This window comes from Bactrocera neohumeralis, chromosome 3, assembly GCF_024586455.1.
Source record: "Bactrocera neohumeralis isolate Rockhampton chromosome 3, APGP_CSIRO_Bneo_wtdbg2-racon-allhic-juicebox.fasta_v2, whole genome shotgun sequence".
NCBI classification, from domain to species: Eukaryota; Metazoa; Arthropoda; class Insecta; order Diptera; family Tephritidae; genus Bactrocera; species Bactrocera neohumeralis.
Window position 1 is genome coordinate 60,399,816 of NC_065920.1, and position 27,255 is coordinate 60,427,070.

General features: G+C 37.1%; 3 protein-coding genes across 3 annotated transcripts; 2 read left to right on the top strand and 1 right to left on the bottom strand.

Annotated features, from left to right (window-relative positions):
• The first annotated feature begins 3,463 nt into the window (after positions 1 to 3,463).
• LOC126752860 (stress-activated protein kinase JNK) lies at positions 3,464 to 7,755 on the top strand. Its single transcript, XM_050463864.1, has 3 exons — positions 3,464 to 3,810; positions 3,936 to 4,244; positions 6,021 to 7,755. Exon 3 carries the CDS (start codon positions 6,195 to 6,197, stop codon positions 7,311 to 7,313), a length of 1,119 nt encoding a protein of 372 aa, XP_050319821.1. The 5' UTR covers positions 3,464 to 3,810; positions 3,936 to 4,244; positions 6,021 to 6,194; the 3' UTR covers positions 7,314 to 7,755.
• A 2,643-nt stretch (positions 7,756 to 10,398) lies between these two features.
• LOC126752865 (kunitz-type serine protease inhibitor bitisilin-2-like) lies at positions 10,399 to 12,724 on the top strand. Its single transcript, XM_050463870.1, has 2 exons — positions 10,399 to 12,057; positions 12,468 to 12,724. The coding sequence occupies exons 1-2, from the start codon at positions 11,982 to 11,984 to the stop codon at positions 12,674 to 12,676; spliced, it is 285 nt and encodes a 94-aa protein (XP_050319827.1). The 5' UTR covers positions 10,399 to 11,981; the 3' UTR covers positions 12,677 to 12,724.
• A 13,380-nt stretch (positions 12,725 to 26,104) lies between these two features.
• Positions 26,105 to 26,517, bottom strand: LOC126752864 (PI-actitoxin-Axm2b). Its single transcript, XM_050463869.1, has 2 exons — positions 26,372 to 26,517; positions 26,105 to 26,292 (listed from the first exon to the last, which is right to left on the bottom strand). The coding sequence occupies exons 1-2, from the start codon at positions 26,451 to 26,453 to the stop codon at positions 26,105 to 26,107; spliced, it is 270 nt and encodes an 89-aa protein (XP_050319826.1). The 5' UTR covers positions 26,454 to 26,517.
• Between the last annotated feature and the right edge of the window lie 738 nt (positions 26,518 to 27,255).

Genomic DNA, 27,255 nt, shown 5'->3' on the forward strand with positions numbered 1-27,255 from the left:
GAAAGTAAGGTCATACTCTATACTAAAAAAAAATCGTCTCTCGTCAAGCAAAAATAGAAGTGTTATGCTTGCCTGAATCTTGTCTCTTCGGTTTGACGGTGAAAATTGTTTACAACCTTTAGTATATTTAGTAGTATAGAAAGTATTCAGTTGCGTCCTTGCTGATGGTGTCGGTATTTTATGAAAGTATTTAGTGTCATCCCTGCTGATGGTATCGGTATTTTGTAAAAGAAAGAAAATTAAATGATTATGTGAAGGACGTTCGTATCCCCCAAGTCTTGCCATCTTGCGTAGAAAAATACCAGTTCTATTATAAGATCACTAACATTTGCGATCAAGATCCGAGTTTGTTAAATATTAAAAGGATCACTGAAGAGTTCGCTTAACTCAAAGCTCAAGTAGGATTTTAATTTTAGAGAAAGAATATTCCGGTGTCTAAGATAGGAATACTCTATTTCGAAATGAATGATTTTTTGACTCCGTAGCAGTCTCGAAAGAAGCCATCAATTTTTAATATTAACTTCGAAATTATTGCTCTACATATTCGAGAAACTTTACCCACCAACAGCCACAGTTATACCATGAATGTATGTGACAGCTGCTCACTTTATCTTGGCAGGATTATGCATATTTAATTAGCCACCCAAAAGACACAGAAATGTGAGCATATTTTTATATTTCGTTCTTTTTTTGGTTTGCTGCTCTTTATGCTTAGCCTTGTTGCAGTTTGGCTTTCCATTTCATTGGTATTAAAAGGAAAAATTTTGAAAATTCTCACCATGTCCTTGTCAGCATAATTTCACTTATACACATCACTTAGAAATTTATACGCATACGAAGTAAAAGTGACATGAAATACCTTTGCTGTTGAAGGACAAGGCAAGCAAAACGCAAATTTTATGAATTCGTGACAAATTATGTGCGAGCAGTGCTTTAAGTCACTTAAAGCTAAAATATTTGCTATTTATTGACAAAAATACGAACAAATTTACTGAGATAGAAATTTATAATTGGATTTTTAATATTTTTAAATTTTAACAAATCTATTTTAGACCAAGAGATCTGGATTTGTTTGAAGCCACTTTTATATGATGATGACGACCCCTGCAAAGGACATGCACCTGGAATGTTCGGTCCTTCAATTGGGAAAGTGCCGCTGCCTAGCTGGTTGATGTCCTCGTTAGAGTTAAGGCTGACATCACCGCCGTCTAAGAAATGCGATGGACGGGACAAGGACTGAGGCGAGTAGGTCCTTGTGGCATTTACTACAGAGGCTATATAAAGGAGCGTTAATTCGGTGTAAGATTCATGTTGGTAGAGAGATTCCGTCGCCGATTACTGGCATTCACCCTGGTGGATTAACGTCTAGCCAAAGCCGAGTTCTTCAACATATCGTTGATTTGCGCCTACGCCACGACGGAAGAGAAGGACGATGTGGCCAAAGATAGGAGAGCTGCCCCCGCTATGTTGTCAAAATCGTGCTTGGCGAGAAGGCATCTTTGGCACATTGGTCGGTAAATTCAGCCTCTATGATGAGGCTGATTGACTTCGCCGGAACCGAAATATGGTTATCTGTAATACTAGATTCCAGCATAGACCTACCAACCAGATTGATCACGTTGTGATAGACGGAAGACACGTCTCAGAGTTTAGACCTATGTAACCTCCAAGGTCGTAATATTGACCCGAACCACTATCTTGTTGCAGTCAAGATACGCACCCGCCTCTGTGCAACAAAAAACGCACGTCAACAAACACAAGGAATGTTCGACGTCGAGAAGCTTCAATCACAACAGACAGCCGAACGATTTTCTACTCTACTTGCACTTCTGCTATGTGAGAGCACTCATCAGCAACTAGGTATAAGGGAACTGTGGGATGGTATTTCAAGCTCCTTACGTACAGCTTACAGAAGAAGCAAAAGAAGAGCTGGTTCGGAATGAGAGAGATACCGAGAGAGGAAGTTGCAGAGAAAGAAAGAGACACTTGTAGAACCTAGAGGTGATCTAGTGACTGACGCTGAGAGCATACTCAAATTATGGAGGGAACACTTCTCCAAACTGCTGAATGGCAGTGAAAGCATAACGCCAGGAGATGGCGAACTAGAGGTGATCTAGTGACTGATGTCAAGAGCATACTAAAACTATGGAGAGAACACTTCTCCAACCTGCTGAATGGCAGTGAAAGCATAACGCCAGGAGATGGCGAACTAGAGGTGATCTAGTGACTGATGTCAAGAACATACTAAAACTATGGAGAGAACACTTCTCCAACCTGCTGAATGGCAGTGAAAGCATAACGCAAAGAGAAGGCGAACCCGATTCCCCAATCGATGACAATGAAGCAGACGTTCCATTGCCCGACCATGAAGAAGTTCGAATAATAGTTACCCGTCTGAAGAACAAAAAAGATGTACTGCCGGCCGAGCTATTCAAACACGGCGGAGAAGAACTGATAAGGTGCATGCATCAGCTTCTTTGTAAAATATGGTCGGACGAAACATGCCCAACAATTGGAATTTAAGTGTGTTCTGTCCTATCCACAAAAAGGAGATCCCACAATTTGCGCCAACTACCGTGGGATAAGTCTCCTATATATCGCATATAAGGTTCGATCGAGCGTATTGTGTGAAAGATTAAAGCCTACCGTCAACAAACTAATTGGACGTTATCAGTGTGGCTTTAGGCTTGGAAAATCAGCAACTGACCAGATATTCAGCAAGCGTCAAATCTTGGAAAAGACCCGTGAAAAGAGGATCGACACCCACCACCTGTTCGTCGATTTCAAAGCTGCTTTTTACAGCACGAAAGGAGCTGCCTTTATGTGGTCCTCCCACGGCGAACAAAGACCCGAACTCTCTGCTGGCTAGGTCATGTCGACCGTATGGAAGAGAACACACCAGCTAGGTCATGGTAGCCGAGGGGGCAGAGGAAGAGGAAGATCAGGTGGAGAAGGACCTGGCCAAAAGAAGAAACGACTGGCGGGCTGTTATGTAACGAAATTTAATTAACTTCTAATAAAATATACATATATGTAACTGCATGTTTTATATTAGAAAAAAAAGTTCCAAATATAAAAAAATCTAAAAATAAAGACAAATAACATTGAAACTATCAAGAAATATCTTTCGTTCAAACATCTAAACGAAAATATGTACATGTACATATAAACATATGTATGTGAAAAAATTTAAAAATTACACCACAAAATATTATGAACATTAAATATTCAAATAAATTAAATATTTATGTATGTTACAAATCCAATCAGATAATTCACCAACTGGATATCATTTGCAAAACCAGTGTAAAATCACAAAAATTTAAGAGCCAGTGTATACTTCATACTAACTGCGCATAATCACTAGCCTTCTCTTTCTCACAACCATATTCAGCAATGTGCACCCGTTCACCATATGAGTATATACTTTGACATATGGAGCTGCAGTCAAAGAATTTGGTGCCGCTGTCAGATTTTCCAATTGACAAGCGCGGTGCCAATTTCTGTCCAAGTTTTTGTGTATTCTCTCTCTGTTATAAAATTGTGTTTTTCTATAAAATTTTCTTAAACGAAATCGCGATAAAATTGTACATTTACAAATATTGCCATGACTTACGTGTAAAAATGTAAGGAAACTTTAAAATGTACTACTAAATATTTGGCTAATATAAACGGGCGAAAAAAGTTACTGCAGCAAGCGGTAGACAGGCAATCAACCAACCGTCTTTGGTGACAGGTCGAAAATCGATTTTTTCGTGCCAGATTCATAAGAAATTTTCGCTGCTCATCTGTACGACGTCGCTAAAAGTGGTTGGTAGCAAATTGATGTAGATTTTTATATGCAATTAAATGAAATATTAACACACTACATTTTCAATTGCATATAAAATTCGATAGTTTACATATATTTGTCGTTAACGCCCTTACCTTTGCAGCGCCCAGCAAAAATAAAAACACTTCTCGGCACCCGGCTTATAATGGAAAAGTAGCATTAAGTTAAAAAGTTCACAAAAAAACTGCAACCAAATAAGATAAGTTTAGTGAAGTAGCACCAACAACTCGAAGAGCATCAAAATTTTGGCTAAAATCACAATAGCACATACAATTACTGGCGTTTGCAGCATTTGCGGCTAAATCAATAATCCATCATTTCAACACCCGAGCCACGCATAACAACAAAATCGAAACAGACAGTCGTTGCATTTGCAATTTTTTCGGCGTTACAACAAATTCGTATAACAAAGGTAAGAAATGTTACAAAAAAAAAAAACAAAATTAATAATAAGGTCAAATAAGGACTATGCAGTAAAAGGATATGCCGCATTGCCCTCAAAAGAACAAAAACTGTATACAATTAATTTGTCAGTTTGTGCGCATGATATACATATAGAAAGTATTGTATGTACATAGGGCGACCGGCACGACAGTAAAATAGTCGTGCAGTCGCACGAAGAAACGGCGCCGACCCCAGAATGTTATGGATACTGGCTAATCTTAAATTTCTGCGAATTTAAAGTAAAGTAATAATGGTATGAAGCTGTTTTGGTAGACGGCGAAGAGCCAAACTTCGATCGAATACTTGACAGCGCTAATATATGCTTAATTGTTTGATAAGCAGATAAGATTTTTGATAAAGTGTAATATTGATTTCATATGCGCATCGATATAGTGCACAGTGCACAAGAGTGTTTTATTGGTGTTTTATAACGTTATTTACTGTTCGTTATATTTAAAATGATAAATATAATATAATATTTTAAATACAAAATTTTATTAAATTCGAAAGAACGAAATAGGACTGGCTTTCAAGTGAAGCAAATATCACGCTATTTAAATTGAAAATACTATATATATATAACAACAGTGTGAACTGGTTCCTGAACAAAAATTTTTAAAAACTTTAACATATGATTAAAAAAAAACGTTCAATGGAGTTAAATAAACAAGTTTCCAAACAAGATGACCGATCTGAAGATTTTCTAGGGAAGTTGTACCGGTGTCTGCGCAATAATCCACGCCAATTTGGTGAAAATGTCTTGCAAAATGAAAAAGTTTCCTACACAACTTGACTTTGATATTTTAGATTGTATGGTAACTACATATATGATAAAGTGGTCCGATATTGGCAATTCTGATAAATGACTAGCTTCGTAAAGCGAGAAAGACGTGTGTAAAATGTTGATGTATGTCTCAAAAACAGAGAGACTAGTCCAGACGACCCGACAAACGGACATAATTAAATTGACTCAACTTATACTGATTATTTATACCAATATTTTATAGGGCCGTTTCTTGTTTTTTTCTTGATTGAAAAATACTGGTTTTCAAATAGAAATTAGTGCTAGCAAAAATGAAAAAATTAAACGAATTTTTATGAACTTCTTTTTAAATATATATATTCTTTAATATATTAACTCAACAACAAAGAGTTAAAGTCTGTTGTTCTCGTCGTAACGGCAGAATTTTTTCGAGTTGAAAATCCTTGGCCGGATAAAAATCCGGGTCCATTCCGGTTGCGTAGACCCGAACCTCGTGGGAACGTGGCTAAAGTCTGTTATCTGTGATGCTATAACTAAACTAGTTAAAAAATTTGTTTTTACCGCTAAAAGTTAAACTATTGTATATGAATATCTTCTTTTTCTCTTTAATTTTAATTTAATTTTTTTTATTTAATTTTTTATTTACTTATTATTTTTTATTTATTTATTTTTTTTTATTTATTTATTTTTATTTTTTTTTTTTTTTTATTTTTATTTATTATTTTTTATTTATTTATTTTTTTTTTTATTAATTTTTTTTTTTTAAATTTTATTTAATATTCATTTTATTTGTTTATTTAATATTTTTTATAGTTTTATTTTTTCTATAGTGAAACAATATCAATTAGATTAGCTCTGCCAACAGTCAAATTGAGTTTTCCAAAATTTAGTGCATAAATTATACGACATTAATTTTAAAATATAATTTAATCAAAATTTTCTGTTTTAAAATTTACTAATTTTTTACTTTATCATCAACAGCATCATATCCCAATCAAATTGAGACACATCATCATCGTAAGTCAAGTCGTCGTCAACCCATATTTATTTGCAACGAAAAATGAACGTGTGAATTGAGAACAACAACTTTAAAACACCAAAAACTTTATAACCGAAGAATAAAAATACAAAAAAAAAAAACATAAACCAAAAGCAATGAGTTCCCGACATTACACTATCGAAGTGGGGGACACGAATTTCACAATTCTTAATCGGTACACAAATTTGAAACCGATCGGTTCCGGCGCTCAAGGCATTGTATGTGCCGCCTACGATACGGTGACCGAGCAAAATGTTGCCATTAAAAAATTATCACGACCATTCCAAAATGTAACACATGCCAAGCGGGCTTATAGAGAGTTTAAGTTAATGAAGCTGGTAAACCATAAGAATATTATTGGTTTACTTAATGCATTTACACCACAACGTAGCTTGGAAGAATTTCAAGATGTTTATCTTGTGATGGAGCTCATGGATGCAAATCTATGTCAAGTCATACAAATGGATTTGGATCATGATCGTATGTCGTATTTATTATATCAAATGTTATGCGGTATAAAGCATTTACACCTAGCCGGCATAATACATAGAGACTTGAAGCCATCAAATATTGTAGTTAAAGCCGATTGCACATTAAAAATTTTAGATTTCGGTTTGGCACGTACAGCCGGTACGACATTCATGATGACACCATATGTTGTTACACGTTATTATCGTGCACCCGAAGTTATTTTGGGTATGGGCTATACCGAAAATGTGGATATTTGGTCTGTGGGCTGTATTATGGGTGAAATGATAAGGGGTGGTGTTCTATTCCCCGGCACTGATCATATTGATCAATGGAATAAAATTATTGAACAATTGGGTACTCCGTCTACATCATTTATGCAGCGTTTGCAGCCAACTGTCCGTAATTATGTTGAAAATCGACCACGTTATTCGGGTTATTCATTCGATCGTCTATTCCCCGATGTACTCTTTCCAAATGATAATAATGAACAAAGTCGACGAAAGGCATCGGAAGCACGTGATTTACTTAGTCGTATGCTAGTGATTGATCCCGAACAACGTATTTCGGTTGAGCAAGCACTATTACATAGTTATATAAATGTTTGGTATGATGCTGAAGAGGTTAATGCACCAGCACCCGAACCATATGATCATAGCGTTGATGAACGGGAACATACCGTCGAACAATGGAAGCGACTCATCTATGAAGAAGTTATGGATTATGAGGCGCACAATACTAATGCGCCCGTAAATACTACACGGTAGACCCTGAATTAATTTAGGCATGGCATACTAATGCTTCTGAGCAACTCTTAATGTATATAAAATATAAGAACAATAAAAGCATTAATACTTTCAAAATAATAAAGTAAAACAAAAAAATATAAAAATAAAGTAAATAAACATAAAATATTAGAGATCAGCTTGTTTCGCCTCTCAAAAACAAAAGGGTTCAAAAATATGTTCTTATTTGCAAAAGTGCATAACAAAAGCGGAAAGTGATTTTTTTCTAGTAAAGATATGATATTAAATTTGAAATGGCGAATGTAAAGAAAAGAGTACAATACATACATAAATACATATTTCTAACAAGTGTTTGCTACATAAAAAAATATAATTACGAGAACCACAAAAACAAAAAAGAACGTAGTAAGTGTAATACTTTATTGAAGAATAAATAAATATCCCCGATAATTTAAACTTACAAGCGCAGCATAAGCTATTTATTTGGCACATGGCATAGGAAGTGAAATATAGACGGACAGACAGACAAACGAGCATGACTAAATTGACTCAGCTCGTAACGCTGATTATTTTTATATATTACTTCTAGGGTCGCAAACGTTTTCTGCTGGATGTTACAAACCTTGAAGCAGGCTGTTAACCTTTTCAGGGTATAATAAGAAAATACACAAAATACGAACCCACAAATAGTTGAGTATCTCAACAAAAATTTAAATTTTTAGGTATGGAAAATTTACGAGTACAACTATGAAAACAATGGTATACAGCATAAACTACAGCGAAACAGTCTAGCTATAAGCATATGCATGTATTTTCTTTCTAATTGAATAGCTATAAAAATACGTTTATATTTATATTTAGTGGTGTTTATTAAATTAGGTCGTAGAACCGTAGTATACTTTACACATCATAAATATGTATGTATGTATGCGCGTATACCCCTTTCTAACTAACTTGTTTATGTAGCTATTTTTAGAACAAGCGTAGACATCGTAGAGATTTTTAAATTATGCAGTAGAAAAATTTTAGCAGCAATCGTAGTCTGACTACTTTCGTATGTAAATATATTTGTAAGATGCATTGAAGTGGAAGAGAAATTGTACACTGGAGTATTGGAGGGTGAATTGGGTAATAAACATACTGTTGCAAATATACATATGTATGTATATAGTATATAGAGCACTCAATTGCCTGTGCTCATGCGGTGTGGTGTCCTGTATTTGTATTTTGAGCACAAACAGTGAATATTAACGATGATAAAACTAATTTAGGTTTACTACACATTTCAATTTTGTAAAGTTCAGTGGGTTATGGTTCCAATATAAGGGTGATTGAGTATAGTTAGAGATTCAAATTTGTTGAGGTATGAGTAATATAAAAATCAGTTACTAACAGTAGCGATGAATATCAACGCCAACGTAACGTAACGTTTTTTAGTTTGCTATCAACGAAAATTATTCAAGTTTAAATAATATTCTGTTCTAAGGTTAACTAACCGTACTAAACCACCTGCAACTTTCGGTAATACAACCGTCCACAGGTAATATAATATACATACATTTACATATGTACATAGGTCCAATTATAGTCAACAGTGAACACCAACTCCTAATCCTTCTAAGTACCATAGCCATAAAAGTGCACTTAACATTAATATTCGGTATCTTATCGTGTTCGAACGAAATTTCTAGGATAGACGGTTTTTCATTAGAATATATTTGTAACTGAAAAATATTTTTCGAGTCTTTGTTACGCTTTAGAATAATATATATAAATTTAACGATACGTTACCCTAAAAGGAATATGATTATCTTCACTAATTTGAATGGTTCTTTCGTATTAAGGATTTGATAAATACTTGTTTATAAATTGGTTGACACATTCGTTGGAACAGTGTTTGGACTTCGATATATGTAGGTAAGTATACTCGCTCTTACTCAATTGGAAAATTCAAAACTGCTTAGAAACTTATCGGTGCCGCTCAAAAAATACTTATTCAGAGGAATCATATTTTCACTTAATTGACTGGCTATTATTCTCATGTTATAGGAACATAAGATAGTTACATCTATATTTATGTATATAATCAAGAGTATACTAAATACTAAACGTTAAGCTTGCAGCAACATTACAAAAGTAGGTACAAAGGGCAATAATACTTACTTAAATTATGCAATTGTATGTTTCAAAAACGATCCTTTTGTTTTGCTATTCAAAAAATCACTAAAAACACAATTAAATTTCACTTAAAAGCTTTATTAGCTAAAATATATTTCTGAACAACTACTTTTGGAAGACTTTTCACTGCATTTTGCCTTTGCACATAACACGCACAATCACTTCGACACTTTTATTACATTTTCACCACTAGAATTGCACATTTTGTGAAAAAACACTATAAGAAAATCGAAATATCCTAAATCACTAAAAACTAAATTTAATTTCACTTATAAGCTTTATTAGCCGGAATTTAGTATTTCTTCACGACTTTTGGAAGACCTTCACTGCATTTTGCATTTGCACATAACACGCACAATCACTTCGACACTTTTATTACATTTTTACCATTAGAATAGCACATTTTGCGAAGAAACACTATGACACAATCTTTTTTAGACCATTTTGCGAATAAAACACTATAATGCAATTTTTTTGACTATCATAGAAAATTTTCACTCACTATTCAGAAAAAATAGCGGGTAACTGTTTCTCTTGTAACGGAAGATGCAACCGATCACATCTTAGAGTTGCCAATAAATCTTTATGAAATTGCATAATTTATACTTCACAGGAACCGGAACGCATATTTTGGTTCCTATTTTATTTTTTTAAATTGAATTAATTAAAACTTATAATTTACATTTTAGATGAAGGAATAAAACATGAAAAATTGGGGATTAAAAAAAAACATATTTGAATAAATTCTTGTGTTAATTAAAAGTGAGGTAATAATAACATGGATACTATAATTGTTTAGTGGAGACGTACTTTTTTGTTGATAAAAAGCCAAAAAAAATTTTGTATTGAATTTAACTAAACACATTTGTTTAGATACGTTTAATTATTACTATATACATATATATGTACTTATATGTTGCTACAGTTAAATAGTCTGCATATTTTGCCTCAATATTACATAACTTTCATTTATCCCATATTAAATTCGTAAACGAACTATTGCCTGCTATTTTACAAGTTTAGCAGCCATTGCCACATTGGCTTTCAAACCCTCTACTGGTTGTAAACACTGCTAGGTGATTGCTGTATTGCTAAGTAAATATTTAATATGGTGCATTGTAATTGTAGTATAAACTGCACCTAGCTTTCCGTGCTTTATAGGACTCGCATACAATATTTTGCAAATTGTTTAGAAATGAAAATTACTTTTGTAGTTGTTATGTAAAAGCTACTAAAGGATAAACACTAATAGTACGGCACCTCTCAAACTTTTAAGTCATTCCATGTCAGCTGTTCCTGGAAGGAAAACGCAAAATTAATTCTAAAGTCACATCCGTGTCGTATTTAAAATGTTTTAAAATTTAAATATGGTTGTAAGTGGTGAATAGTGGTATAATTATAAGTTGGTTTATCCGATATACTATATGTATGTGACAGCATAATTGTTTCAAGTGCCAGCTTTAGTGGTGAAAAGAGAAGTTGCAAAATAAGTTGCGAAATGTCTCACATGTGCTATTCTAAGTTTAGTGGCAATGCAATCTAGTAGCTTCTAAAATCTAAAATATGCAAGAAGTCTTATAGCAAATCTATATATTAATAAATAAAAGGTTATTTGACAGAAATCCAACAGAGTAAATAGAAAGTTATTTGACAGAAATCCAACAGAGTCCTTTCAGAGTGTGTCTGGTTGTTGCTAATATTTAATGGCATTATCATGAAGCTGCTAAAAAATCAAGAACTTTCTGCAGGTGAGGCTTTTTATTTCAATGTATTGTTATTATAAATAATTTTTAACCCTCTTTTAAGCTTTTTAACCGTTTCTTTTTATATTTTCTTGATTGCAAGAAGAACATTTCTATCATAGACTTTCGGAAAATGTTTGATGGTAACATGAAAAGTTATAAAGCAATTATCTAGCTGATTGATACCACCAAAATTTTGTTAGTAGTTTTTCTTGATTATTTAAACTGCTGGCTCCAGCGTTTTTTATTTCAATACTGGTATTTATACAGCTGTTCGAACAGCAGACTCACGATAAACGTTTTTGTTGAAAATACAAGAAAACACTTACTTATAGTAATGGGGACAGCTTGGTATAAATCAGTGAAAAATGTGCTTTAATTCAGATATATTTTAAAACAATTATGTATGTATGTACAAGCGAAAGCTCTGAGTGCAACATTTAGATTAAATATTTCTTTTGTCATTTTACATAAAACAAAAAGGTTAAAAAGTGCTTAATGTAATTACAAAAAAAATCCGCTTAAACGCAACTCGAATATAAAAATATATGAAACAGTTGCTCGAAAACTTTTTATGCAATTTCCATTCAATATTTTCGTTTTCGATTAAACAAAAGCACAAGTAAATAATACCATTTAAACAAAATGCAAAAGCAACTCATACAAAATTTATAAATATTTCAATTGTTCGGCATAAAATCACACGTTTACTTTATTGCGTTAACAGTCGCCGGGTAAAAAGTGAGCCCACAGTATCAGCGCACTAAAAATGAATTTCTTAATATTTACAATATTTTTAATTGTATACAGCTACAATGCTGCCGCACAGCGTTGTGTACCGCTAGGTAAGTGTGAAATTGTAGAAGAAATAAATTTATATAATTTTTTTGCTTGATATTGAAAGAAAATAGAGCGTTAAAATGTTTTTGAAATCATAATAATTTTTTTTTTGATATTTTTAAATATATTTTTTCAATATTTCTAAATTTTTTAACCTTCTAAATTCTAGAAAATAAATTAGATATAAATTTTTTGCTTAACATTAAACAAATATTGCTTTAAAATATTCTTGAATTTATAATATATTTATAATATTTTTAATAATTATAATTATAATTTTTTTTTAGTTTTTTTAATAAAATTTATAAATTTTTTAACATTTAATTAATTAATTTTTGTTACTATTTTTAAATCTTTTTAATCTTATATTTAACTTTTTGCAAACATTTCTGAATTTTCAACACATTTCTTGTAGCCAGTTCCACTTGCACCGGAGCAGCTAACTCAGGCACAACTGGACCCGGTTGTTTAGCCGGCACTAGATGGGCGTACGATCCAACCAACAGGGTATGCACTGCCTTTACTTATCAAGGCTGTGGTGGAAATAGGAATCGTTATTGTTCGCGTGTGGTGTGTGAAAGCAGATGTCGTCGTACTGCTAGTCCGAGGGTTGTTGTTGGTTGAATAAATAAATAAAAAATTTATAATATTACTATTCTAGTTATAAATGCTATTTTTTAGATGTGACTCAAGGATAAGAAAGTAAAAAGAGGGTTAAATATTGTATGGTGTTAGCAATAGTTGCCTGTTGTTGCTATAACTGCAGAAAATAATAATGTTACTGTGGTGCGTAACGTTTGCTTATAAAAGTAATTGGACGGCTAAGGAACTCGGCAGCTCCTATAAAGACTCTATAGCAAAGTTAAGTTTTTACTGTTGCAATCTGGAACAGAACTTATAATTTCAATTATACATATATAGTTTGGATAATTTGAATTTTAGGTATGCGGATGATCCTGCATTCCTATAGGGTTAGATAACTGAACCAATTTTCGACGGTTTTTAAGCATAAATCGGCCGATACTGCTGCAACTTCATGTTCGTTTTTCGTACGAAGTTCATCAACCGTCGCTGGCTTGTTGACGTAAGCCATAGACTTAATATAGCCCCAGAGAAAATAGTCTAACAGCGTCAAATCGCGTGGCGCCGACCTGTTGGAACCACATATTATCCAATTCGGCCCAAAAATATTCGGTTATCATTGAGTGATAGCGATTCCCATTCACAGTACGGCCCAATGACGCGGCTTATAAACCGCAACAAACCGTAATTTTTCCGGGATACAATGGGGACTCGTGAAGTACGTGTGAATTCCTGCCTGATCAATAAAGCGTATTTTTCTTATTGACGAAGCCATTCAGCGAAAAATGAGCTTCATTGCTGAAAATGAATTTTCGTTAAAAATCCGGATTATTTTCAAGTTGTTGCTTAGCCCAATTCACGAACATATGACGATTCTGGTGGTTAAGCGGATTTAGTTCTTGCGTCAATTTGATCTTGTAAGGATGTCGCCACAACGACGTCACAGAGGTGCTCAACGTATGAGAACGACGCGTGAGAGACTGATTTGGGTCTTCCTCAATTGGTGCGCTAGCGGCAGCAATATTCTCATCACTACGGGCACTTCTTTGTCTCACGAGAGCATTTGGTACTGTGCCTGCGGATTCAAATTTTGCCACTAGACGCTGATTTGTTGATCTTACAGGACGATTATGACGACCATATATTGGACGTAGCGCTTTTAAATTTCAATAATTTAGACTCGTTGGATCCTTGCGGTCACAGTGCTGAGTATGTCTTGTGAAACCCGAGTACAAGAAATTCCTCTCATTACTAATTCTACGAAATTATCTTTTTACCTCAGTCATAAAATGATTATGACTATCCTAGGATATATTAAAATTGCTAGGAAGTTTGTAACACGATCAAGGAAACGCCCGTGCCCTAAAAAATATATATGTAAATCCAACGCAGATTAACTCTTGCCAGCAGGTATTACTTCGGACTGAGAAGTAAAATGGTCTCTTAACGAGCAAAGACCAAACTCTATAAGTTACTCATTATTCACGTCTTGCTACATATATGGTGGAGAGGCATGGACGATGACAACATCTGATGAGTCGACGTTACGAGTTTTCGAGGAAAAAGGTTCTGCGGAAGATTTATCGTCCTTTGCACATTGACAACGGCGAATACCGCAGTCGATGGAACGATGAGCTGTACGAGATATACGACGATATTGACATACATAGTTCAGCAAATATAGACACAGCGGCTACGCTGAAAACACTCCAGCTCTGAAAGTATTCGACGAAAGGAAGAAAAAGTTTGCTTGCTTGTGTAAAACTGGGACAGATGACTTACCCACGGCTGTGGTTTTTAAGTATCGGTAGACTTAACCTACATACATCGATATCCCGAGCTTAACTGGGCTAGAATCCTGTATTAAACTCTTTATCATAATTACTACCATTTTTTTCTCATTTCCGTCTCTTATGATTCGTACTTCTCGGTTTCGTATTAGACACAAACACCTAACCTTACCTAATTCCGAAACAACTCGTAGTTATGGTGGTGAAAGTGTTCTTCTTTATTTTGAGTCAACGTTGCGAGTTTTCGAGAGAAAGATGTATGGTCCTTTGCGCGTTGGCCACAGCGAATATCGCATTCGATGGAACGATGAGCTGTACGAGATATACGACGACATGGACATAGTTCAGCGAATTAAAAGACAGCGGCTACGCTGGCTAGGTCATGTTGTTCGAATGGACGAAAACACTCCAGCTCTGCAAGTATTCGACGCAGAACTCGCCGGGGGAAGCAGAGAAAGAGCAAGATCTCCACTCCGTTGGAAGGACCAGGTGGAGAAGGACTTGGCTTCGGTTGGATTCTTCAATTGGCGCCACCTTGCGAAAAGAAGAAACGACTGGCGCGCTGTTGTTAACTCGGCTATAACCGCATAAGCGGTTTCTACGCCAGTAAAGAAGAAGACAAATAAAATGTTCTTCTACATAAGAGGGAAATCTATAAGAAGTGGTTCTTAGGTATTCCTATAATAGTTATAAGTGCTTCTCTGCTCCATTAGAGATCAAAGAAAATGTCTACTAGTGGTCTGGGCATTTATTACGTATCATCAATGAAGTAACAATTTTTTTTATATTAATTTTGTCGCATGGAATGACACATTTTATGTACCGAATGGCCGACAGCGCTGCATACATGCAAATTCTGTACAATAACGATTCGAATTACCGCCACAGCCCCAATAAAAGAAAGATATACAGCGGCGTTCTCCTGCATTGTAATACCACCGGACGCCACCATTGCAGCCACCGCCATTCCAGCCCGGATTAACTGACTCACTGCATGTCGGGAAATCTAGTATATGTATAATAAAGGAATTTAGATTTTCAAATTTGACATTTTTTACTTTATATACAAGTAATATATATATAATACTTACTAAGCGGTGCACATTGCTGAGCATGCGCGTTAAAGTTATTTAGAATTAAGCAGAAGAAGCAGCAGAAAAATATTAAAAACTTATTTACGGCGAACATAGCGGCACTTTTGAAGAGATATAAATAACTGTCTTCTGACAAAAGACAGCAGAAGGCTTTTATAGAATTGAGGTTGATTTGTTTTTAATTTACTTACATATATTACATAAAAATATTAATAATAATATATAATAGTAATGAAGGTATTGAAAGGAGTAATTGTAAGCGTATGTGAATATTTGAATAACTTTTAAGCAACACGTGTGTACTGTTTTCGAAAATCCATGTCAGTTGCAATTATTCAAACTTTAGTGGAGCTTCAACTTTTTGTTTAAAGTTTGTTGAAAGTGTATTATTTTTTAACCACATTATACGTGGGTTGCCATCTGTATTTCGGGATTATTTATTTAGTTACTTAGGTCTATGAAATGGTAATATGGAATCCAGCATACTCCAAGATAAAACGAACAAAAGATGTCAACAATAATTTTAACGAATAGGGGACGGAAAATTTGGAAGCATTTCTACGGACCAAGCCAAGCACAGAAAATTATTTAAAAGTGATATACAAGTCTGTCTCAAAAGAAACAGGACTGTTAAAAAAAACAAGAAAAAACGTTAACTTCGGCTGCACCGAAGCTAATATACCCTTCACAGATTACATTGGTGCCTTAGAAAATAATTTATACCAAATTTCGTAAATATATCTTGTCAAATGCAAAAGTTTTCCATACAAGAACTTGATTCCGATCGCTCAGTTTATATGGTAGCTATATGCTATAGTTAACCGATCTGACCAATTTCTTCGTAGATTACATTGTTGCCTTAGAAAATAATCTATACCAAATTTGGTGAAGATACATTATCAAATGCAAAAGTTTTCCATACAAGAACTTGATTCCGATCGCTCAGTTTATATGGCAGCTATATGCTATAGTTAACCGATCTGACCAATTTCTTCGTAGATTACATTGTTGCCTTAGAAAATAATCTGTACCAAATTTGGTGAAGATACATTATCAAATGTGAAAGTTTTCCATACAAGAACTTGATTCCGATCGTTCAGTTTATATGGCAGCTATATGTTATAGTGGTCTGATATCGGCCGTTCCGACAAATGAGCAGGTTCTTGAAGAGAAAATGACGTTTGCAAAATTTCAAAAGGATATCTTAAAAACTGAGGGACTAGTTCGTATATATACAGACAGACGGACAGACAGACAGACGGACATGGCTAAATCGACTCAGCTCAACATACTGATCATTTATTTATATACTTTATAGGGTCTCCGACGCTTCCTTCTGGGTGTTACAAACTTCGTGACAAACGTAATATACCCTGTTCAGGGTATAATTAATATTTTTCAAAAGTTATATTTTTTATTCAAAGTAGTTTCCTTGTGCTTCGATACAGCGTTTAGCCCGGTCAATTAGCATTTCAAATGAGTGTTTAAGGTCATTTTTCGGAATGCTCTTGAGAATATCGGTCCTCGCCTTTTGGATAGCTGAAATGTCCTGAAACCAGTGTCCTTTCATGGGCAAATGAAGTTTTCCAAATAGGTAAAAATCACAGGGTGCCAAATCAGGTGAGTAGGGTGAGTGATTAATGGTTAATATGGAGTTTTTTGTCAAAAAATCAGTGACAAGCGTCGACCGATGACACGGCGCATTATCGTGCAACAGGCGCCAGGACCCTGCCTCACGGTATTGTGGTCGAGCACGACGAATGCGTGACAAAAGACGCTTCATAACACCAAGGAAAAACACAGCATTAATCGTTTGGCCAGGTGGGACGAACTCTCGGTGTACAATACCCTCGGAATCGTAAAAACAAATCAGCATTGTCTTTATTTTTGACTTCTGAAGACGACCGACTTCTGATCGTGAACGACCTTCTTGGAATCGCTTAGACCACTCATGCACATTACTACGGGATAGGCACTGATCATCATAAACTTTTTTCATCATTCGAAATGTTTCAGTAAACGTTTACCGAAATTTTAAACAAAATTTAATATTAAGATCAAACTTTTTATTTCATATACCCACCAATAGATGGCGCCACCAGAAACAGTTATATTTCAAAAGTTCTGTTTCTTTTGCGACAGACCTTAATTGATGTGATTATTGAAACATTTAGGTCACAATTGGAAATTTTGTAACTAGAAGGTAGGAGCCACGTCCCCTCACATACAAGATTTGAGAATGTTCAGAAAAATCTGCGATTTCAGGCACCAATCATTAAAACTATCAATATCACATTGAAGTTAAATTACATCTTCGAAGTTTTTGATTATTGTGAAATTTATTAAGTGAACTGCATATAGCAAAGATTTTGTAAAAGTGAAACAACAGGAAATGCCATTCATAAACAGTAAAAAGAGAAGAGGACTAAAACGCTTTCTTGTGGTACTCCCGATGTCGCAATGAAAGAATCGGATGACACCCTATCGACAATAACACAAAGTCTATTGTGCAAATTTGACTTGATCCACTGCAAGAAGACAGAGTGAAAACCTAAAGAGAATTTATTTTTAATTAGAATATTGTGTGAAACTTTATCAAAGGCTTTAGAGAAATCTGTGTAAATCGACTTGAAATCCAGCGGAGAAGGCAGATATGACTACATCCTTTCTAGCACCTTTAAGGACAGGGACAATGATTGTCAAGACAGAGACTTATTGAAGAGAAGCGTGAGAAGATATACTTAGGCGGTTGGTTTTCCTGATTTCTTGAGAGACAACTGAACCGCTAACGCTTTCTTTTAATATTTCTCTCGGCAAATCGACACGAGCCTTCAACAAATCGTGAACAAAAGTTTTTTTACAATCAAATGTTCATGCAATATTGAATGTATGCTTCTTCTGCATTGTAGTAGACACCATTTAAGCGGTTATAGTCGCCCTTGAATGTATCTTCTTCTTAATTGGCGTAGACACCGCTTACGCGATTATAGCCGAGTTAACAACGGCGCGCCAGTCGTTTTTTTTATTTTCGCTACGTGGCGCCAATTGGATATTCCAAGCAAAGCCAGGTCCTTCTCCACTTGGTCCTTCCAATGGAGTGGAGGTCTTCCTCTTCCTCTGCTTCCTCCGGCGGGTACAGCGTCGAATACTTTCAGAGCTGGAGTGTTTTCGTCCATTCGGACAACATGACTTAACCAGCGTAGCCGCTGTCTTTTAATTCCCTGAACTATGTCAATGTCGTCGTATATCTAGTACAGCTCATCGTTCCATCGAATGCGATTTTCGCCGTGGCCAATGCGCAGAGGACCATAAATCTTTCGCATAACTTTTCTCTCGAAAACTCGCAACGTCGACTCATCCGTTGTTGACATCGTCCAAGACTCTGCACCATATAGCAGGACGGGAATAATGAGCGACTTATAGAGTTTGTCTTTTGCTCGTCGAGAGACGACTTTACTTTTCAATTGCCTACTTAGTCCGAGTAGCACCTGTTGCAAGAGTTATTCTGCATTGGATTTCCTGGCTGACATTGTTGGTGGTGTTTATGCTAGTTCCCAAATATACGAAACTATCTACAACTTCAAAGTTATAACTGTCAACAGTGACGAGTGCGACGACTGTTCGTTTGATAACAGGAGATATTTCGTCTTGCCCTCGTTCACCGCCAGACCCATTTGCTTTGCTTTCTTGTCCGGTCTGGAGAAAGCAGAACAAACGGCGCGGGTGTTAAGGCAGATGATATCAATATCATTGGCATACGTATAGAAGTTTCTACCTTCTCTACTTAGTTCTGCAGCTCGAATTATTTTCTCCAGCAGCAGGTTAAAGAAGTCGCACGATAGGGAGTCGCCCTGTCTGAAACCTCGTTTGGTATCGAACGGTTGAGAGGTTCTTCCCGATCCTGACGGAGCTTTTGGTGTTGCTCAACGTCAGCTTACATAGCCGTATTAGTTTTGCGGAGATACCAAATTCAGACATCGGTGGCATAGAGGCATCGATGAAGAGGTGGTGTGTGTCGATCCTCCTTTCACGGGTTTTTTCCAAAATTTGGCGCATGGTGAATATCTGGTCGGTTGTTGATTTTCCAGGTCTAAAGCCACACTGATACGGTCCAATCAGTTTGTTGACGGTGAGCTTTAATCTTTCACACAATACGCTCGATAGAACCTTATACGCGATGTTAAGGAGGCTTACCCCACGGTAGTTGGCGCATATTGTGGGGTCTCCCTTTTTGTGGATTGGGCAGAGCACACTTAAATTCCAATCGTTGGGCATGCTTTCGTCCAACCATACTTTACAAAAGACCTGAGGCATGCTCCTTATCAGTTCGCCGCCGTGTTTGAATAGCTCGGCCGGTTCCCTCCATAATTTATGTATGATCTGAGCATAGGTGACTAGTTCCCCTTTGGCGGTTCTACAAGAGTATGCTCCGGTCTTGAAACCTTCAGTTAGCCGCCGCATCTTTTCGTAGCAAGCTCTTCATACTCATGCATTTCTTTTTCAGTCTGCAAATGCGTCTCGCTTTCCTCTTCAACTCTCGGTATCTATCCTATCCCGCATGTGTTATGGTCGATCGTAACGTTGCGAGGTAGGCAGTCTGTTTTCTCTCTGCTGCGACACGACACTCCTCGTCGTACGAGCTGTTATTTTGCATTTTCCGAAAACCAATCGTTTCGGTTGCAGCTGTACGTAAGGAGTTTGAAATGCCGTCCCACACTTGCCTTATACCGAGCTGTTGAAGAGTGCTCTCAGAGAGCAGGAGTGCAAGCCGAGTGGCAAATCGTTCGGCTGTTTGTTGTGATTGCAGCTTCTCGACGTCGAACCTTCCTTGTGTTTGTTGACGTGCGCTTTTTGCTGCACAGTGGCGGGTGCGAATCTTGGCTGCAACAAGATAGTGGTCCGTGTAAATTCTAGGACCTTGGAGCGTACGCACGCCTAAAATACTAGAGTCCTATCTTCCTTCTATCACAAGATGATCGCTCTGGTAGTTGGCTTTTCGATTTGGAGACGGCCAGGTAGCTTGATGAATTTTCCTATGCTGAAATCTAGTACTATAGATAACCATATTTCGGGCCCCAGTGAAGTCGATCCGCGTCAACCCATTTGGAAATATTTCTTGATGGAGGCTGAATTTACCGACTGTTGTGCCACAAATACTTTCTTTGTCCTTCACTTCCGCCGGGGCGTCGGCGCAAATCAGGGAACTGTTAAAGAACTTCGTTTTTATGCGGATTGTGGCTGGACGTTCATCCACCGGGGTGAATGCAAGGATTCGGCGACGGAGTCTCTCATGCACCACAAAACCCACACCGAATTTGCGCTCCTTTATATGGCCACTGTAGTAAATGCCGAAAGGACCTACTCGTCTCAGTCCTTGTCCCGTCCACCGCATTTCTTGGACGGCTGTGATGTCAGCCTTCACTCTAAAGAGGACATCAACCAGCTGTGCAGCGGCACTTTCCCAATTGAGGGACCGAACATTCCAGGTGTCTCAATTTGTAGTCCTTATTTCGTTTGCCATGGTCGTCATCAAAAGCGGGGTCTCTCATCCGAGGCTGATTGTTAGATTTCATTGGGTGTTTTTTTTACGTGGCGGTTCCCAAACCCTGCGCACAACCCTCTGTAGGGGATGTTTCGCCTTTTCACTTTAGCTCGCCTTCAAACGGATGCTCTTAGGCTACCCAGAGGATACTTGGTCAAAGACCGGAAATCGTGAGCTGCTTGAGCCATATGTATGCTAGTCCCAATAATACTCAATAATACCGCAATATTAGTTTGCGCACATCGTCAATAGTTTTCGGAACAACAACAGATTTTAGATGACCTTCACGAATTTCGCCTTACAGTGACCTAGATTGAATTCACTATAACATCTTAGTATACATATGTATATAGAACCCTGATGAAGTTTCATCGTCAAGGATTGAATTAAGTTCATCTATACACTTTTGATAAGTTAATCCACCTCGAAAGTTGTAAATAATCGCGCGAAAATTTTCGCGAGTTACTTCCATTTTTTGGTCGCTGACGGAGTATCCTCCAGACGGAAGTCTTTGCAGTCAAAAAAGCGGCTGAGATAGCTTGCAACGCAGGAAACAAAGCCCCGATGAACAAACAGTTTACTCATAAGGTCTCCGAAAGACTAAAGGACGGGGTTTGGTCTTATGACAGGTCACAACTTACTGGCATCACATCCGAGCCAGATGGAGATTAGTAACGATGACATGCAAAAAGTGCAGGGTAGTAGGCATGAGAGAAACGCTGCAACATTTCCTATGCTTCTGTCCGGCCATATCTAGAACTCGCATTAGAAATCTCAAGGATTATTATTAAATAATTAAAATGTCCATACAGTATTTATAAGCCTTGGCTAGGATGTCTTCAGTGCCGAAGCGGATTTTTCTGTTCTGAAACAAGAAAAAGGTACAGAGCGAATTGGTCGTTTCCGACGAATTGTTTCTCGTAGTCGCCTTTAAATGGTCAAGTGTTATTTTTTATTGACCGCGAAGACCTATGGAATGGCATTAATCAAAGAAAACGATGAGCAACACCCTGATTTTTGACCGACTTACAGATTCACACCTTTTGGTACGAATATACCCAAAATATTAACCGTTTACAATCTTTAAAGTATTTGTACTGTTCTAGCCTACACTACGGATTTAGGAAGCCCAACTAAACTCCAAACATCCTCGATATTTTTTTGAAATTTTAACTAAAAAATGAACTACACTCATTTTAAATGTGCCATGAAATTATTTTATTGTTCAAAAACCGGTCCATTGCATTCGATTACACTCGACTATTATTCACAATAATTTTGACAGGCTGCTAGCGAACAATAACGGTTCGAGTTACCGCCACAGCCGTTATAGTGGAAACTGTAACACCGATCAGCTCCATAATTGTAATACCATCTGGTGCCACCGTGGCAACCTGATCCACCGTGACCGCTATGATAACCACCCGAGCAGCTGTAGTATCCTGTGGACGAAAGTAGTCAAATTAATACATTTTCTGTAGCTAAAATATATATTTTTGTTTACTTACTTGGTGCATTCGGACATTGTGCCTGAGTTTGTCCAAGGAAGAGGAAGATCGACAGCATTAAAAAGCAAGCGAGTAACTTCATGTTAATTTAGTAAGTGAGTTGAAGTAGTTAGTTTCAGAAACTGATAATTTTTCCAATCCAAGAAGTTGCTTTTATACCGAGAGTTACAATATCGGAAATTATATTTTAAAATTTCACTGTTTTCACATTTAGAATTAATTCATATTTGTATTATAATATTTCTATTGTTTTTATGTAAATGGCTTAACATCTGTTTTTTAAAAGAATGTATTTTTAAATTACATGAAAACGTGTGTTGCTTCAGAAAGCATGTGAACTAATTTTTGCGCTTATTATAGATCAATCAAAAAGGTTTTTCTCCACCTGGTCATTGGAAACAATGGAGAGGAGGTCTTCCTCTCTCGCTGCTTTCCCGGGAGCTGAAATGTTTTCATCCATTCGAACGACATTCACTGAACTAGTTGAACTCAAAGTCGCATATCTCGTACAGCTCATCGTTCCATCGACTGTGATATTCGTCGTTGCCAATGCGCTATAGAACATAAATCTTCCGGAGAATCTTTCTCTCGAAAACTTGTAACGATGGCGCATCAGGTGTTGTCATTGTCCATGCCTCCGCACCATATAGTAGGACGGGGAGGATGAGTGACTTTCATATAAAAGTAGAATTGGTTTTCTTTTCGTCGAGAGGACTTTACTTCTCAATTGCCTACTCAGTCCAAGAAAGTCCGAAGTAGCACTTGTTGGCAAAGTTATTCTGCGTTGGATTTCAGGTTGACGTTGTTGTTAATGTTAATGTTGGTTCCAAGATGGAGGAAGTTATGACTGTCAAGAGCGACGTGCGTTTGTTTGATGACAGGAGATATTTCATCTTGCCCTCGTTCACCACGAGACCCATTTGCTTCACTTCCTTATCCATTCTGAAGCAGAAATAACGGCGCGGATGTTGAGGCCAATGAAATCAATATCATCGGCGTTCTCTACTTAGTTCTCGAATTATTTTTTCCAGCAGCAGATTGAAAAAGTCGCATGATAGGGAGTCGCCTTGTCTGAAACCTCGTTTGGTATGGAACGGCTCGTAGAGGTCCTTCCCGATCTTAAAGGAGCTTTTGGTATTGTTCAAGGATAGTTTTGACAGCCGTAATAGTTTTGCGAGGATACCAAATTCAGACATAGCGGCATAAATTCAGTTCATTTACGTGTCGAAGGCGGTTTTAAAATCGACGAAAAGGTTGTGTGTGGCGATCTTCCATTCATGGGTCTTTTTCAGAATTGAGGGCATGGTGAAAATCTGGTGGATTGTAGATTTTCTAGGTCCATCGCCACACTGATCAGGTCCAATCAGTTTGTTGACGGTGGGCTTTAATCATTCACAATGGCGCATAATCACAATAAATGGCGCATATTGGAGGGTAACCCTTTTCGTGGATTGGGCAGAGCGCACTTAGGTTTCAGTCCTCGGGCATGCTTTCATTCGACCATATCTTCCAAAGAAGCTGATGCATGCTCCTTATCAGTGCTTCGCCGCCGTATTTGAATAGCTCGGCCGGTAATTCATCGGTCCCTGCAGTTTGAAGTTCTTCTGACGGGTAATTGCTATTCGAACCTCATCATAGTCGGACAATGGAACATTCCATCGTAATCGATTGGGGAATCGGGTTAACCTTCTCCTGGTGATATGCTTTCACTGCCATTCAGCAGGCTGGAGAAGTGATTCCACCATAATGTCAGTATGCTCTGGGCACAAGTCACTAGATCACCTCTGGGGGTTCTACAAGAGTATGCTCCGGTCTTGAAACCTTCGGTAAGTCGCCGTATCTTTTCGTAGAATTTTCGAGCATTACCCCTGTCGGCCAGCTTGTCAAGCTCTTCATACTCACGTATTCCGTCCTTTCTTTTTCTGTCTGCAAATGCGTTTTGCTTCCCTCTTCAACTCTCGGTATCTATCCCATCCTGCACGTGTTGTGATCGATTGTTTATTATTCTTTTGCATTATCCGAAAACCAATTGTTTCGGTTCTTTTATTGCTGATGAGTGCTCCCAGAGAGCAAGAGTGCAAGTCGTCTAGGTTATCATTTCGCTGTTTGTTGTGATTGCAGCTTCTCGACGTCATAGCTTCCTTGTGTTTGTTGACGGGCGTGCTTTGCTGTACAGAGGTGGGAGCACAATTACAAGTACATCATGTCGGAGGCAGCTGTCATAAGCGCGCTCCAGCCTCTCATAAAAGGCATCTTTGGTCATTTTATCCTTCTGTTCCGTCGAGGCATGGGCGGAAATCAGCGATATACCGAAAAATTTTGTTCTGATGCGGATTGTGGCTAGACGCTCATTCAGCGGAGTGAATGCCAGAACTCAACGACTGAGTCTTTCTCTCACCACAAATCCCATACGCAATTTGCGCTTCTTTATATACCAGTAGGCGCTGTATTAAATGCGATCCTTGTCCCGTGCATCGCATTTCTGGCCCTTAAATCATTGTTCATATTACATTTGCTGTGGTCGTCTTCAAAAGTGGGGTCTTTCTTACGAGACTGTGGTTTCCTTTTCATTGGGAAAGGTTTCTACGTAGCGGGTCCCAAACCTTGCGCACAACCACGTATAGTATAAAGCTTTATACACATTTATATATAGCGAACCGCTTGTTTCAAGACCGACGCCTGCTCGCAACCGCACCTCTGGTGAACAGAGGCTGCAATTTTAAACCGAATATGTCGGAGTGACTCTGCTGAAGCTTCCTGTCTTGGCTACCGCATCTTACACAACGGTTATTCATGTTTCTAGGAAGCGCGGCAACGACGCAAGAGTAGGAATTTGGCATAGTCCTTCAACTGTATTTGCTCACCCGGAAGCATAACTATACCCCATTGCAGATTTTATTGCCTTGGCTGACCATAAAGTGGCTATCTCAGACTGTACACGAGATAGCACATTGAAACTGAATACATACATATGTTGTGCTTTTATCAAAGTAAGCTGGTACAAAAATGGAGTATTGGTTAATAAAATCGTGCTTAAAGAGTACAGAAACTCTAGTCTATATAGAAACATTTTTATTTGGGATGCTCCCGAATTTAGACCCCGAGATATTATTGGTTATTGTTTTAAACCGAGACGTGAGTATTACTAAGGTAAGAGCGCAGCCTCTTCGGGCTCAATTAGTACTAAATGCACCATTTTGATAAGTATTATTAAATATTCCAGAATTTGTATCAAATATCTTTTATTGGGTATGAAATACTTTGAAACAACTTTGTCCAACTGATATTAAATTGAGCGATACTGACAAATTGGCCGGACTCTACTATGTAGTCCTGAGTATCGATCGGTACTGATCAGACGCTATAAAGAAGTCTAAGTACTCCAGTAAAAATTTATCTTTAAAAAAACAACAACCAAATTTTTTAGAGTTGAAAAAAGTTAAGATATTTATTTTATAATGATTATCCACATTTGATTATACATACATACAAGTATATATTTTAGGATTAGAAATCGAACTTATTAATCTGAGTTCTTAACCACGAGAATAACACCGCTGTTGGCAGGCGCTGTACGAGCAATAACGGTTCGAATTACCACCGCAGCCATTATAATAGAAGCTGCCACAACTTCTAGTGTTCGGATTGTAATACCATCTGGTGCCACCGTAACAACCGCCGCCCCTTCTACCGCTGTGATAGCCACCCGAGCAGCTGTAATATTCTGCAGAAATGAAACAGATATTTTTTTAAGTAAAAATATGGATGCAATACTCGTACAATTATATTCTTTCTTCACTTACGTGGCGCATTCGGGCATTGCGCTTGGGTTTGTCCTAGGAAAAGGAAGACAGCCAAAAGTAAGAAGCAAGCAAGGAACTTCATATTGGTGGCTTGTTATTGAGCTATTCTGATTTCAGTAACTGATAATGTTTGCAGGGTCACAAGCAGCTTTTATAGCCACAAAATGTCTGCGAGAAATAATCGATTAAAAAAGGGGGAATGGTAAGAGTTCCAGGTGTTCATTAATATGTCATATGTTTACATTTGTTTATGATTCAATGTATGTATATACATATGTTAATGAAGCAGGTGCTTCGCTGTAAACCAGATGTTTTATTTTATTGAAAAGATTTTTTTTAATTTTAAAAGAATATTGTTCTGAATATATTCTTTGTATTGCAGATTGCAGTTGAAATGGGTATTATAAACGAAAAAATTGTAAGTTGTGCAAGTTCTCTTTATTCGTTATTAAACTTTTTTTTCTTACTTATTTTTTCTTTCTTTCTTAAAGCTATTCCAAAGGTTACTATACTACCAGGTTTCTTTTTGCCTAGAAGTAGAAGCGACATTTGCAGGAGTTTAGTAACAGGGAATATCATTCCTCTAAGCTGCCTCCAAGCGGCACAATTCATTTTTTTTTTAGCTTCCTACTATTCCTAAATGACTGGGTACCTATATGATATTTACCGGATTACCTACTGAAAGTCTATTAGAGTTATTGCCTGCTGGCATAACCTAATGCAGTGGGACTTGACGCTTTGCAGTACACTAGAATGTGTATAAACTTGCTGGTTAGAGCAGAAGCCGACTTGGCACCAACTGTTGTGTCAACAATTTCGGCCTGAATGACTGAATTATAGTCATTTAGTTCGAAGCTAGCTTCTGCAATTAGATTACTACAGAA

What these genes read in the sequence shown, in the direction of transcription:
- LOC126752865 (XM_050463870.1), top strand. Translation starts at nt 11,982, where the DNA reads ATGAATTTCTTAATATTTACAATATTTTTAATTGTATACAGCTACAAT. An exon ending in ACAGCGTTGTGTACCGCTAG is followed by an intron (nt 12,058 to 12,467) that starts GTAAGTGTGAAA and finishes CATTTCTTGTAG; the next exon opens with CCAGTTCCACTTGCACCGGA.
- LOC126752864 (XM_050463869.1), bottom strand. Translation starts at nt 26,453, where the DNA reads ATGAAGTTCCTTGCTTGCTTCTTACTTTTGGCTGTCTTCCTTTTCCTA. An exon ending in GCAATGCCCGAATGCGCCAC is followed by an intron (nt 26,293 to 26,371) that starts GTAAGTGAAGAA and finishes TCATTTCTGCAG; the next exon opens with AATATTACAGCTGCTCGGGT.
- LOC126752860 (XM_050463864.1), top strand. Translation starts at nt 6,195, where the DNA reads ATGAGTTCCCGACATTACACTATCGAAGTGGGGGACACGAATTTCACA.